A 13,273-nucleotide genomic window follows, 5' to 3' on the forward strand; every position below is an offset into this window, starting at 1 on the left:
AAGCAAAAAATAAAAAAAGAAACCATTTCACTGTAAGAACATGTTACTTCGAAATGCACTTCAGCGGCTCTTGTGGGTTATCGCACTAAAGATACGCAATGCACTTTCTAACATCTCGGTTAGATGTGTCACTCACGAAAAAAAAAAAAAAAAAGGGACATGCCTACATATTGCGACAAACACACCAGCTCAACGCGCTTGCGGGCAGAAACGGCACCCCGGCCTGTCCCTGTCATTCGCGTCGTTCGTCTGAATTTTTCGAGCTTAAAGCCGTTGACCCCGCGAAGCCGGCACGTGGAAACGCACTTTATGCAACACTGCGGCAAACTTGGCGAAGCTGGAGAATTTTCCAGCAGGCGTAAGCTGCAGAACCCGTTCTGAGTGCCCTTTGCGTGCTAAGTTTTGTAGTTCTGGCGCTATATTTGCAATGCTTAATTTAAAAGAAGTGTTCGCGAGGTAACATTCTTAGAACTATGAATTGATGTGTGGTGAACATAGAATGTGGTGAACTTAGAACTATGAAAGGTGTGGTGAACATTTTACCAGCCGCGGTGGCTCAGTGGCTAAGGCGTTGTGCTGCTGAGCATGAGAACGCGGGTTCGATTCCCGGCCGCGGCGGCCGCTTTTCTGATGGAGGCGAAAAGCAAAAACGCGCGCGTGTACGAGATTTCAGCGCACGTTAAAGATCCCCAGGGGGTCAAAATTAATCCGGAGCCCTCCACTACGGCGCGCCTCATCGCCTGCGTTGCGTCGACGCGTTATACCCTACAATCAATCGTTTTCTATTGACACCTTGATGATTTCACAGACAATTAATATATTTATTCGCGCGCATTTACCGTCAACAACAACATTTACAAACTTTACAATAAGCGCGTGAAAAAAAGGGCGGTTGCTGTCCCGCACCATGAACGGCAACATTTACTTGTTTTCCGGCCAATACTTGCTGGCACGAGCTCGATGTTCACCCAATGCCCACTTTCTTTTAGTCTTCTCTCGAACATGGCTGGCTACAATGTGCTACGTTGGTTGCGTCTTGCCGAGGATCGGTCAGCGGTGATTTGTTATGGCTGGGAACAGCGCCGCCGCTTGTTCTTGGGCGGGCTGCACCGGGCCGATAGGCGCCTGATATAACGAACCGTCCCCGCCATGGCACTCTGGGGGAAATGTCTGCCTCCCATCCCTGGACCTTGATGACACGGGGCTGGTAAAGAATGTCCTCTCTCTATCCCTGAAGGACTCGCCTCCTCGGGCCCTCAACGGTAGGACAGAAGCGTTGGCCCTCTTGCAGGCATGAGTGGTGAGCTTAAGTATAGGGAGAAGCTTTGCATGTCTTGCTACTTAGTTGCAACATTTACTCAATTCAATTTGATTTAATTAAAAATTGGGCTGGATGCACTTTAGAGGAGTGATGTCAAATCGCCTTTTGCATGCATAAACATAAAATAATTACTCTCTGGCGCCAGTATTACGACACTGTTAGGGCATTGAAAAACTAACTCTTGATGCGCGTTTCCTTAGAAAGTGTCTTTGGCGCAGCAGCTGTGAAAGTAAAACTGCGTATGTGCGCTATTATGTTAGGTTAACCTTAGTTAACAACAATAAAGGGCGGGAGACAAACCGCTCCGTGTCTCTGACAACCAGGTCGCGCCTCATTGCCTGTCCTCACTCCTTGCAAACGTGTATAACCATGCTGGTCAGCACTAAAAACTTGAAGAAGAATGTCCACCTATATGTTTTCTTTGCTGTAGATGGTGGCGAAAAGCGAAAGGAGATAAGGTAGTAATTTTGCCCCTGTAAGGCTACCGTTTTATTGCTAAATTTAGTTGTCACTTTTGTACGTCTCTGACGATGTAATATTTAAGTTTTTTTTAGTATTACTGCAATAGGGGCTACAGCATTGTGCCGCGTGCCTCGCTGTGTGGCATTGATGGTGTGGAGGTTGCCTGCCTGGTGTCTGTGCCCGGTGTCCTGTCTCTCGACTAACCAGCGCAAGACCAACCAAAATGGGCTGCGAGATCATTTGCTTGATTAGCGGCTGCAACTGTGGAGCGGCTGCTGCGAACATTTACCGACAGACGTGGCATCACAAGTGGGAAGAATTCTTCGGCTTAAGCGGCGACAAATGAAGTCACTTCAATTTCAACCGACTTCGTCGGAACTGGTGTTTGTACACTCCAGTACAGGAAAACAGCAGTGAAGATGGAAATGACAAATGGAGACTTAAAGGAGGCTCGTAAACGGCGCGCCAGTTCCATCATTTTGTTCAAAATTGTAGAGGCGGCTTGAAACTTTTGAAGACGATAGTCTTTCTTGCGCTACTGGAACGGGAAAAATTTGGTCTTTGTATGTCACTCGATTCAGCCAGGCGGCCAAACTAAGCACATGCTGCGCAATAGACTTATATACTCACAGCCAAATCTGAACGTCTAGGGCCGGTTTTAATGTTCATACTTGTCCACATTGTTGAACAATAACAAGGCATTACGCAAACATACGGCAGAAAATCATTACATGAGTAACCTTTGAAGCCTTCCTTTATTAAAAATTCACGGATGCTTGCTTTTTGCGATCGCAAATAAAATACTACATCAACCGCAGAAAGCCGTCGCCTGCTGCTGCCCGCGACACCTGGCGGAATTTGACCAAATCAAACCGCAACAGCAAAGAGAGGTTCCACTAGGTAGGTTCCGCTGGCATGGAGGCACCCGGCTTGGAGCAGTGAAACGCGGAAAATTCAAATTGACTTGAGCAAACCTCTAGCATGTTATCTTGTAAAGAACGAGATGGGAGAGGAATAGCATGAGAGGTGAGCGGGAAAGAGAAGGGAGGAATTTACTTGCCATGGGCGCCAATCGACTATCGTCTTGCGTCGACATTTGCAACGAAAGGAGCAGATACGCGGCCAATTTATTTTCCCTACGCTACAGTGCAGAAAATAGTGAATGGTTATACTTGCCGATACAAGCTTGCTTGTCATTTGCGTCATTCCTTGCTCATTTCTTAATTGCGAGCATCCAAACCTGCTGACTGGAGCTTTTAATGACGATGGAATGTTGGGGCTGCAGCTTAATTTATTCCAGCAGAGCGGGAACAGAGTGCTCAAGGAGTTTTCCCCATGGACGCACCCTTGTCGGTCTAATCCGTTGGCTCGAAGCGGCGTTTCGTTGACTTCGTTGGTTTCGGGCGAGCTTTGAGATTTCTTCGCTTCCTGGACGCTTTCTTCTTTGAGCCGCCCTCCTTGTTTTTGTCCGGGTGAGGAGCCGCCTTCAGCTTCTTGATTGCGTGTTTAGGGATGGCTTCCCCTGCGATAGTAGGATGCCTGCGTGTATAAATAAATAAACAAACAAACAAATAAATAAATAAGTAAATAAATAAATAAATAAATAAACAAATAAATAAATAAATAAATAAATAAATAAATAAATAAATAAATAAATAAATAAATAAATAAATAAATAAATAAATAAATAAATAAATAAATAAATCAAAGAAACTCAGCAAGTACAGGGTTCTAGTAGGAGTAGCTGCTAGTTTATATTTACCGTTATGTGCATCACTGAACTGAAGTAGGGATTTTTATATTTTTATTGCCGACATGGAGGTCCGCTGTCAAGCTCTTTGTTGTTTCTGCACACTTGTGTGCCATCATTTTCATTACACCGTAATTAACCGAAGTGAGTTCCTGTTCTTGAAGAGCGAAATGAAATGCACAGCGGTTAATTAGGCTCTATAATAGTGTTGCCTAAAACTACCTGCGCAACACGGCGAGTATTTTTTTTTTAAAGTTCGGGACGTTGAATGTGCCGAAACGAAATCAGCGCTGTACAGGTGCGCATTATCCGTTGGTTCGACATTTCCTTAAACGTGCGTCAATTTCACTGACGAGCAGCGTGAAGACGGATGTGTTTTCGTTTCGGTGCGCGATTTTCCACCTCCAGAAAAAAAAAAAAAAGGCCACCTTCGCAAATGAGGTGCGAAGACTGATGAAACAGCGGAGCTTACGTCATCAATACGTGCAGCCTATCCTCAACGCGTGCCTCCCCAGCCGACCATTTGCGCCGCGACGCGCACTCACCACACCTGCTCGTCGGCTCCACTCCGTGCCTCCCCTCAGACTTCTTGGCCTAGCATTTTGCTCGTCTCCTGTTTGCTGCGCCGATGCTTGAGCGATGCTCGGCACGGATGGAACTCAAACCTTTCTCTACGGAGACTGAGTCAAATCAGAGTCCACCATCCACCCTCCTAAAGTCCAAAATCAAAACTGTCAAAGTCCGAATCCAAAGTCCACTTCAACACGGTCGAAGTTCAAGGCCAAGGCCCGCGCTAGGAACCCGAAGAAAATGCTAAGCGCCCCGAATGTGATGATAGCGAAGTCGGATAAACGCCTGTTTCATAACGCGAGGGACTCGGGTTCAACTCCTACCAGGGGAATGGTTTTCTTATTCAGGCGCGCACTCTTCACACCTGCTCGTCGGCTCCTTGCCTCCTCGCCACTTTCCATCGCCTTGTTTTGAGCGACGCCGGGCATGTATGATACTCGGCTCCGCTGGACGCTTGATCGACAACGCCATCTGCAGTGGCGCTGAAGTCAGTGGAGGCGTTTAAACACGTGGAACGTTCCTGGGCTACTCCCATGGAGTTATATTAGCGGCTTGCAGCGGACGCTTGTTGTAGCCGCGATCTGGACAGGTGTTCGAGAGAGAGTGAAACAAAGTCAAGCGGAGAATTGATGCGGAGGGAGTAACGAAACCGGGTGAGGGCAGGTTCTCAGGTGGTGATGTGATATCGTTTGCTGCCGTAAACGCCTGGAACATCCGGGAAAGCCTCGCGTTGCTGTGGACGCCGTGGTTGTTAGGACGCAGTGCGTGCTGGACGGTGAAAGCGTAGTTTGAGATCATTATTGCCGCACTGGTGCAAGCAGTGCAGCGTATGTCAATTTTCGGCTAAAATATAGCGCCAGTAGCACTCTGCACTGGTCTGCATGACACTAGACTGATCTGCACTAGTTCAGGTAAAAAAATGCCTCCGCTTTGCTCTGCACGCCGCGGTTGGTAGAACGTACTACGTGCTCGAAAATGAGCGCGAAATTTGCTTGGATGGAATTCGATTGAGTAGCAGGGGCTATGACGTCAAGGAAAAACGAAACTACCAACGGGTTGTGGTATGGCTATTGGTCTGTGTTGCGTAATTTTTTTTCGAAACGCTGTGCTAAGTTAGAAAAGTGAGATTAGCGTCTTTCGGCAATCGTACTGTTGCGAAAGATAAAACAGTAATCAACCCTTTTAGTGACTATTACATGTTAGATTGAGTACAACATGTTGTTGGGCTAGTTGGTACAGCATTCTAAATGTAGAAAAAGTGCAAGTCAAAGACAAGGCTAGTACAAAGGTGACAGGACGGGCGCAAAATGGGAGAGGCTGTGGCACTCTTGTCCGTTTTGTACTAGTCTTGTCTTTGACGCGCAGTTTTTCTACTCCTAAAAAACATCTCAGATTCAGCAAGTGGTTACCCGTAATAATGCCAGTGTCGTTCGCAGACATCCTGCAATTTTGCCGTCATCATCATCATCATCAGCCTGCTCAGGTCCACTGCAGGACGAAGACTTCTCCCATTGGCCTCAAACCGCTCCTGTCCTCCGCTACTCGAGTTCACAGTTTACCCCCGAAGTCTCTTATTTCATCCCTCCATCGTGGTATTGGCTTTCCCCTTCTCATGTTGTTCCTCTTGCGTCGCGCTCCTCCCAAGGTAAAGACGCCAAAGGTTTGCTTAAATCATTTTAAATTTACCGCGTTCCACTGCCCCAGGCCGGGTGTGTCGATGCCAACGCTGCCGTACGAAGACGCGCGTGAATCGAGGCGCCTTACTTCAGCGTTTATAGAACCGCGTTTCCCTACTCCACATGCGTTGCAAGCAGAACGGGATGAGCGCGACGGTTCAGAAACAGCATGAAAGGTGAGCGGGAAAGCAAAGGGGGGGTGGGGGCATTTCCTTGGCAAATGTCTACAAAGACTATCGTCTTTTGACGACATTTGCAACGAAAGGAGCAGATACGCGGCCATTTTTTTTTCTTTATTTGAACTATCATATCGTCAAATCGTTCGTTCTCTGATCCAGGTAGCTCCTTTCTTGTCCCTGAGTTTTATTCCTAACATATTCGTTCCAGGACCTAATGAGCCGACCTCAGTTCACACTCTAGTTGTTTAGTAAGGCGCCAAGTTTCAGCTCCGTATTTCATTACCGGCAGTATGCACTCGTTGCAGATTTTTCTTTTCAGTGACAGAGGTAGCTTACTTTTCATTATTTGGGAGTGCTTGCCGAGTGCCCCCCAAGCCCATGCCTATTCTGCGCCGGATTTCTCTCGCGTGGTTGGGGTCAGCACTAACCATCTGTCCGAGGTAGTTTTATTCTGTTACTTCTTCTAGCGTTTCGTTTCCTGAGCTGAAGACGACGTTCTTGGCATGCTTATTCATTACTTTGGCTTTATTAACATTAATTTTTAGCCCCACGGCCGTGATTTCTGACTATAGGGTCCGAATAGCAGTGGGTTGCCTATGTCGGAGTTAGTCTACCCGATGCAGTGAATGCTCGTTTGCCCATTCCCAGGACCATATGGATGACCTTGTAGTTGCAATTTTTTTTTTTGCCATATTCTTGCCTTTTCTTGCTACCGGCTTGCGGATCTCGTCACTACAGTCTCCGAACCGCGCTTCTGTCGTTTCCGATTAGGGCGTATGGCAGCTTACTTGAACAAGGGAATTGTGCTAGGCATGCTCACGAATAATTTTACTATAGCATTCTTAGTTCATTTCTGTCGAGTGACTTTGAACCGGTTAACTTGTTGAAACAATAATCGCGATTAAACACCAATTAAGTAATGTGAAGGTTTATCGAGCAATCACGTGCTCCCACGTTATATCAGCCGCCCACTTTATACGCCGCGTAATATAAAGCCTTACTCCAAGGTGATTGTCTCAGTGACTGTCTCTCCGGAAGTCGATCCCGTTTTGCCGCTGGGAGTGTGGCGCAGATTCATGGCCAGCGTGAGCACCCTGTGGCGATCTTTGTTCGTTTGCTTTGGAAGGCAGGCGGCGCCCACGAGCACGCCTGTAGTTAGTGAAGAAGAAAACAGCAAAGGCACAAATACGTTGTTTTACAACAGCTCGGCGCAATCGCCAACATTCAGACAGTGAGAATGGCAATTTTCCAACGCGATAGTTTGCCAGCAGTGAGAGAACTGCCGCCATTTACAATAGGACATACTCTTTGGTGGGGCGGTTGTGGTGCGCTTGGACCACGAACTGGGAGCGAGGCCGCTTGCTCGTGAATAAGAACTAATCAAAGTGACTGCAGCTAAGCACAAAGGTTGTGTTGTTGACGGCGCCACGTCGTCTGAGCCACCCCCACGTGGCGATTGCTGTGAACGCTCTGACGGGTCAATGTAAAATTGATAACAGCGTTGGAGCAAAGTCAAGACGAATCAGGCAGTACCACTATGCTATATATATGCTTCTCCTTTCTGTTTCCCTTGTTCGCACAAAGTCCGAGTACGCCTACGCACAAATTTAGGTCTTCTGAACGCGAAAGTGCCGATGTCGGACTGAATGACTGAGACACCTTGATCCTGCCCTGTCCGTTCTCGAAGGGCTTAGTCCTCTTTTGGCTTGAGACATGTTACTTTGCGATCTGATCCCGCCTTACTCTTACGAATTGCTTCGATCTGTCTCCTATTCGTTGCGCCGCTGCTCGTTTCTACCGTCATGCACTGCGAGAGCTGACGGCAAGGCTGAGCGGAGGCACTCCAAAATGTATTCTGGAATACAAATATCGCGATACATGCATTGGGCGCCTAAGATATACATACTAAGATACATTTACAGGTGGCATTACGGGATATTTCAGGGAGCATTTTTCAGGCGCATAAAAAAAGTATGTCTGAATATAGGTAAAAGATACAGGTAGAGATACTGAAGTACTTCCTTTAATTTGGGTGACCTCTTGTTCTAAAATGCATTTTTATGAAGCGTTGTGTGTTTCAAAACCAGCATATGCACAAAATTGAATAACTGATATGTTTGACTCTGGAATAGAAGTAAACAACTTCAGTCGCCACACGAGGAAACATTAGTCGCACTTAAGCAAAAGCAGCTTCTCAAACAAGCTCTCTTCCACACAACTTCGATTTGGTCTGAGCCCAAGGCTCGCAAACGAATAACGTCTCTCTACCGCTGCAGAAGACCACAAGTTTCTGCTATAACGAACAAACATCGCTTTCATGGCTGGAAGGTCCTGTCGCATGACGAACGGAATCTTTCCTCGGGTCGTTGAGGTATCGAAAGACTTCCGCTCGAACATGCGTCTGCTCTGACCGTCCTACTGTCGGGATGTCTTCATCTTCGAAGTCTTAGAAGCCGTGGTTCATTATAGCTGATGACACCTCGTCGCACGAGCCCTTATGATGGGGTCCGTAAGTTTCTGCAGCCCGCAAGAGCAAGCTTTCGAAATATGCAGCTCTCGCAACTTTGTTTGAGGCGTACCGCAGTTTGAAGTGCGGGTGCAAGCACTTTACAATGGGTGCGAGCACGATGCAATCAATGTAACGAGATACTCATACGTACCAGAGTGTCCCAATATATTCCATACGCTGCAAAAGTATTTCACCACTGAGATACAAATACATTTTTCAAATGTATTTCGATACTAAAATAGAGGTACTGAAAAGTGTCTCCGAAATACTACGCGGTATCCTAGTCTCGCGATACTGCCCAGCCCTGGTTGACGGCGATGGTTGATTTCTCCGCCCTTCTGTTCTCTCGCTTGGCCGCGTTCTTCCCCTTTCTCAATTCGTCCTCGGTGCTCTAGCGCCGACGGCGCTTCCTATCCTCTGAAACACCACCCCCCTTCCCTGGACTGGGTTGTATGAGGGTGAACTCTCCGTTGAATTCAACAATATTTCCAGTTCTTTTCTCTTCCCTCCTCTGTTAATAAAACACCCCCCCCCCTTTTTTTTTCTCGCTAATGCCGAGTGTAAGCGTCTGCTATGGAATGCCCCGTGCTATGGAACGCCTCAAGGACACGTGATCGAGGAGCCCGTTTGCTGTTGAGACACCGACGCCGGAAGCCCACGCCGGGGTTTTCGCTCGAAGGTGCATTATTAAGGTGAAAGCCATCTCTGCCTCGTCGTTAAGTCGACCTTGAATGTCCTTGGCATCCACACCTATCGTGTAGTACGTAGGCAAAAAGCGCGTGCAATAAAACGCCTCACGCTGCAGAGCCCCTCTCTCGCTTCAAAGGTACAGGGAGCCTCTGGGCGTCCCCTCAGGGTTGCACCAAATATGGGGAATGACAGATAATTAGGCCAAAGAATTAAACAATATACCAAATTATGTGGATGATTAAGCTGACTAATTGAAGTTGAGACTAATTAAGCCGACTAATCTTGATGACAAAGAATTTGTGTGGACGTCAATATAAAGCTTGCCGATTAAACAGTCGTGCCAGAACAGAAAGATATGTCGATGGTGGACGTAAAACCAGCGCCCCTGGAACCATGCTCTGGAAGGAGTACATGCGTGCGTCAACGTGTCGCCCAAAGCGTCCAAGCAGCTGCGCGCCTTGTGGGAAGCCATCTCAGAACGTGAAAAAAAGAAAAAAAAGAACGTGAACCAAAGTTAATCACGTGTATGTTTTTACTGCAACTCCACGCAGGCTTTCGCTTTCAAATCATCTTGGGGCTAATATAGTAGATCCTGTGAATTTTCGCTGTGGCAATAATCAATCGCTAACGGCTTGTCGGGACCAAACTTACTTCTCTCTAATAACCATGAGGCGCGGTAGCATTTCTGATTCACACGCACCTTCGACATGCGCAAGCACACAGACACAAACAGACGCACACCGACGTGAAGTGATATCGGAGAGTAGCTTTTTTAAAAGACATATGTATGGCTTACACAAAAAAAAACACGAAAAGCCGGATTTATATTCTCCGTGAGACGAGTAGGGAGGCGATTTCAAATCTGGCGTTGGCGACCTATAGGCTGTATTCACTGGCGAGGCACGCATGCAGGCCACCACGTGAGTGCGCCATCACTGGTTACGTCGGGCTCCGCGGGATGGCGGTACTTGTCCGTGCTAGGCACAGGGTGTGTGTTGGAGGTTCCAAAATCTACCCCACCGAATGCAAAGTAGTGCCTGGACTCCAGTATGAGTGCGATTAATATCTCTGTTGACAACACCGTTGATAATTCGTTTGAAACGGAGCAGACGACGAACGCTGGTGTTTTTTTTTTTTCTTTCTTTCTGTGGGTTGCGGGCGCAGTGGCACAAGCCGCGAAATGTCCGTGGCGCCCTGGTCATGTCCGTGGACGTTTCTAGTGTTTTCAAGCCAAGAAATTGACAGCTAAACTTTTCAATGAATACCATCCATAAGAATAATTTCGTAGCAGTATAGAAGTCACAGCGCATTCCACCATACCTATGAATGCTCCTGTAGGGGTGCCCCTGTCCTTGCGTCATTTAAACCGGCGCGTACGCTCGGTTGAACCTCGCTCCGCTGCTAATGCACACGGAAAAAGACGTCGAATATAAATTAACTTTTAACGGAGCGCAGGAGACGCTGTATGCAGGTCCACTGAGCGAGGTTAGAAGCTGCGCATGCGCTCACCGGCCAGCATCAACCCGGCCATGATGATGAGGATGGCCAGTCCCTCGCGGCCTTCGGCCTCCGCTCTGGACTTGCGTGGCTTGCGGTCGTCCAGGAGGCGCTCCATGCTGCCGCAGAGCGGCGGCGATCCCACAATTTCTTCCGGGTCCAGATGCATCGCTCCCAGTCGTGGGCTGAACACAGGGAGCAAGTAATATCGTAGAGGGTTGGGATAGTGAGCAGCGCGACAAAGAACGCGAAAAAGTCAGACGACAGGACGAGCGCTCGTCCTGTCATCTTTTTTGTCCGTGCCCCTGTCGCTGTCGCTCTGTTAACTGTTTCAATATGACCCACCAACTGGTACACTTAGCTGACAGGGTCGGAGTAAGGCTGTTTCATGCGGCAAGTGCTTCTCTCTTCTTTACCGACGCGTCTTAGTCCTGGCGTTGGCCTTGAAGGCGTGGTACCACAGGATGTGTCAGCTGAGCACTAAACGAACACTTTGCCCGTTGACACGAGCTGGCGGAGCGGAGGCGTCCACAAAAATTTAGTAAGAGGGGAGGGGTTAGCTATACCTGAGATAAGGTGGACAGAACAACTGAATTTGAAAGGATTTGGAAAGGCGAATGGGATACAAAACCTTGAGCCATTAAGTAACTGAAAAAAAGGGACGTCTCGCTACATTGAAACATTGCTTAATAATGAAATGGACGTCAGTTTATGTACGGATGTTAACAGCGAAACTGAAGTTCTTTACAGGTTTACGATAAAAATAATATTAGGGGAGGGGGGGGGGGGTACCTCTATTTAGCTTTCTGAAGACCCTACGACCAAGTGCTATACTTTCCAGCCACCACGCCGTTCGATTCGCACTTTCGTAACGCAATTACACACAGATAATCGTTAGTAAACGGAACTTTCGTAGAACAAAATGTCTCTTGCTAAACAGGAACACTCACAGCGGATAAATGTTGAGTGTGGGGAACAAGATTCCACTGGAATGAATGAACAAATAAATAACTAAATAAAATTATTAGGAATAAAAATAAGCTTTTGTAAGGAAGACAGGTGAAAGGAAAGCAACACTACTACTGTATTTAGCAGCAATGACATACGACTTACATTAACAGGCAAGCGAAAGAGGCTTGATAATTAGTTTAACGCTTCATTGTTTTATACCGGTGAGCAAAGCCCTGTTAAAGCGAAAGTTAACATTTGTTGTTGTTCCGCCTATCTTCCTATAAATTCGCATAAAATCGCGTACGTTTCAGAGTACATGGCACTTGTTTTTGACCGGAATCTACGTGGAACCAAATTATGAGACCGTGGAGGATTCATCCGACTTGTTTACCGCCCAGTTTGTTTTACTGCCTAAAACGGAGATCCAGACCCAAGAATACGCCAAAACTATCTCCTGCCTAAAAGCTACAAGAAGTATTACTGTGGGGTACACTGGGAGCGGTATTTAAATTTGCGCTATGACGTGCTGGTGCTACGTTTTGGCTAGAGGGCACAGTAGGAGCGAAAAGCATTTATTTAGACCACCAAGGATTTTAAAGCAAAACTTTCTACTTCTACCAGCCAACGGTTCCTTCGTGGCGTGCGGGAAAGAAACTCCCAACGCGGCTGGGGAGGAGGATGACTCTTTTCACTCACGGAGCATAGTGAAGCGGCGAATGCGCGCTATTACCCAGCGTTCCCTGCGTGTCGGAGCTGCTCAACCAGGCGGGCACATCGGCGGGGTCGGCTTTCTCATCTGCTTTAGCGACGTTTGTTTTTGGCCTGTTTTGGCGCAGCTTCGTGTCCATTACGCGCTTCCTCCGCACGGCTTGATTAACTTGTTCGTCAGCACCGCCATGGTAACCCGGACCTGACGTAATTAAATGGTCGCACGCAAAAATGCGTTAATGATTGGTTTGCAGGGTGGAAAAAGAAAATGTGGAGACCACATATACATCTGGCCGCTAGAGAAACGCTACCTTTTGCGCACTGCTTGCCACGAATCCGTAGCACTGCTACGTTTTCTAAATTTGTCAATACCAATTTAGTTGTGCTTTAACAGGTATTACAAAAGCCGAAGGGGGCAACTGGTTCTGATAAATTACGGTTATAAAAGTTCCCTCAGCTTTCTCGCAATTCTCAAACTTACTAAACTAACTAGTTTAAATCGGTATAAATGGGAATCGCTAAACTCACATGTCGAACTGCTTCTCGGTGTCTGCGCTTGTGTCGCGCGGTGGTTTAGCCCCAAGCCAGCACGCCAGGATGGCAAGGTTCTGCTGTCTCACACTTCGAAAGACGCTGCTCTCCGTTTTCTTTCTGCCGACGCACGGCAGGGCTACAGCGGCGGCGTCCGCCGCTCTAGCCCGGCCGTGGCCGACGTTGGTGCTTTCGGGACGCCGCTGCGTTCCGCACGCCCCGTGAATCCCAGGTAACGGCTGGCAGAATCTCTGGCGGTGTCACTCTTTGTAGATCCACGTGTGGGAATTTATGCCATGATTTGAAGCGCAACAAAAGCACACGAACGAAGAACAGAGTAGACGACAGCGCCTGCATCGTCTACTCTGTTCTTCGTCCGTGTGCTTTTGTTGCGCTTCAAATCATGGCATCTATTCGCCAACTAGCCCA

At 47.6% G+C, this 13,273-nt stretch overlaps 2 protein-coding genes across 3 annotated transcripts in view; one reads left to right on the plus strand and one right to left on the minus strand.

Annotated features, from left to right (window-relative positions):
* LOC144170675 (uncharacterized) overlaps positions 1–13,273 on the plus strand; it is a 218,072-nt gene that overhangs the window by 135,097 nt on the left and 69,702 nt on the right. The window lies entirely within an intron of this gene.
* Positions 2,804–13,273, minus strand: part of LOC144170677 (uncharacterized) — a 29,071-nt gene continuing 18,601 nt past the window's right edge. The window contains exons 2-4 of the mRNA XM_077700611.1: positions 10,667–10,839; positions 6,960–7,107; positions 2,804–3,322 (exon numbers count right to left, since the gene is read on the minus strand). Of these exons, the coding sequence (XP_077556737.1) occupies positions 3,139–3,322; positions 6,960–7,107; positions 10,667–10,839 (505 nt within the window). The 3' untranslated portion in view covers positions 2,804–3,138. The remainder of the gene's footprint in view (positions 3,323–6,959; positions 7,108–10,666; positions 10,840–13,273) is intronic.

The sequence above is a fragment of the Haemaphysalis longicornis genome, unplaced genomic scaffold (genome assembly GCF_048455015.1).
Source record: "Haemaphysalis longicornis isolate Haplotype H1 unplaced genomic scaffold, Haemaphysalis longicornis Haplotype H1 scaffold_2, whole genome shotgun sequence".
Classification (NCBI taxonomy): domain Eukaryota; kingdom Metazoa; phylum Arthropoda; class Arachnida; order Ixodida; family Ixodidae; genus Haemaphysalis; species Haemaphysalis longicornis.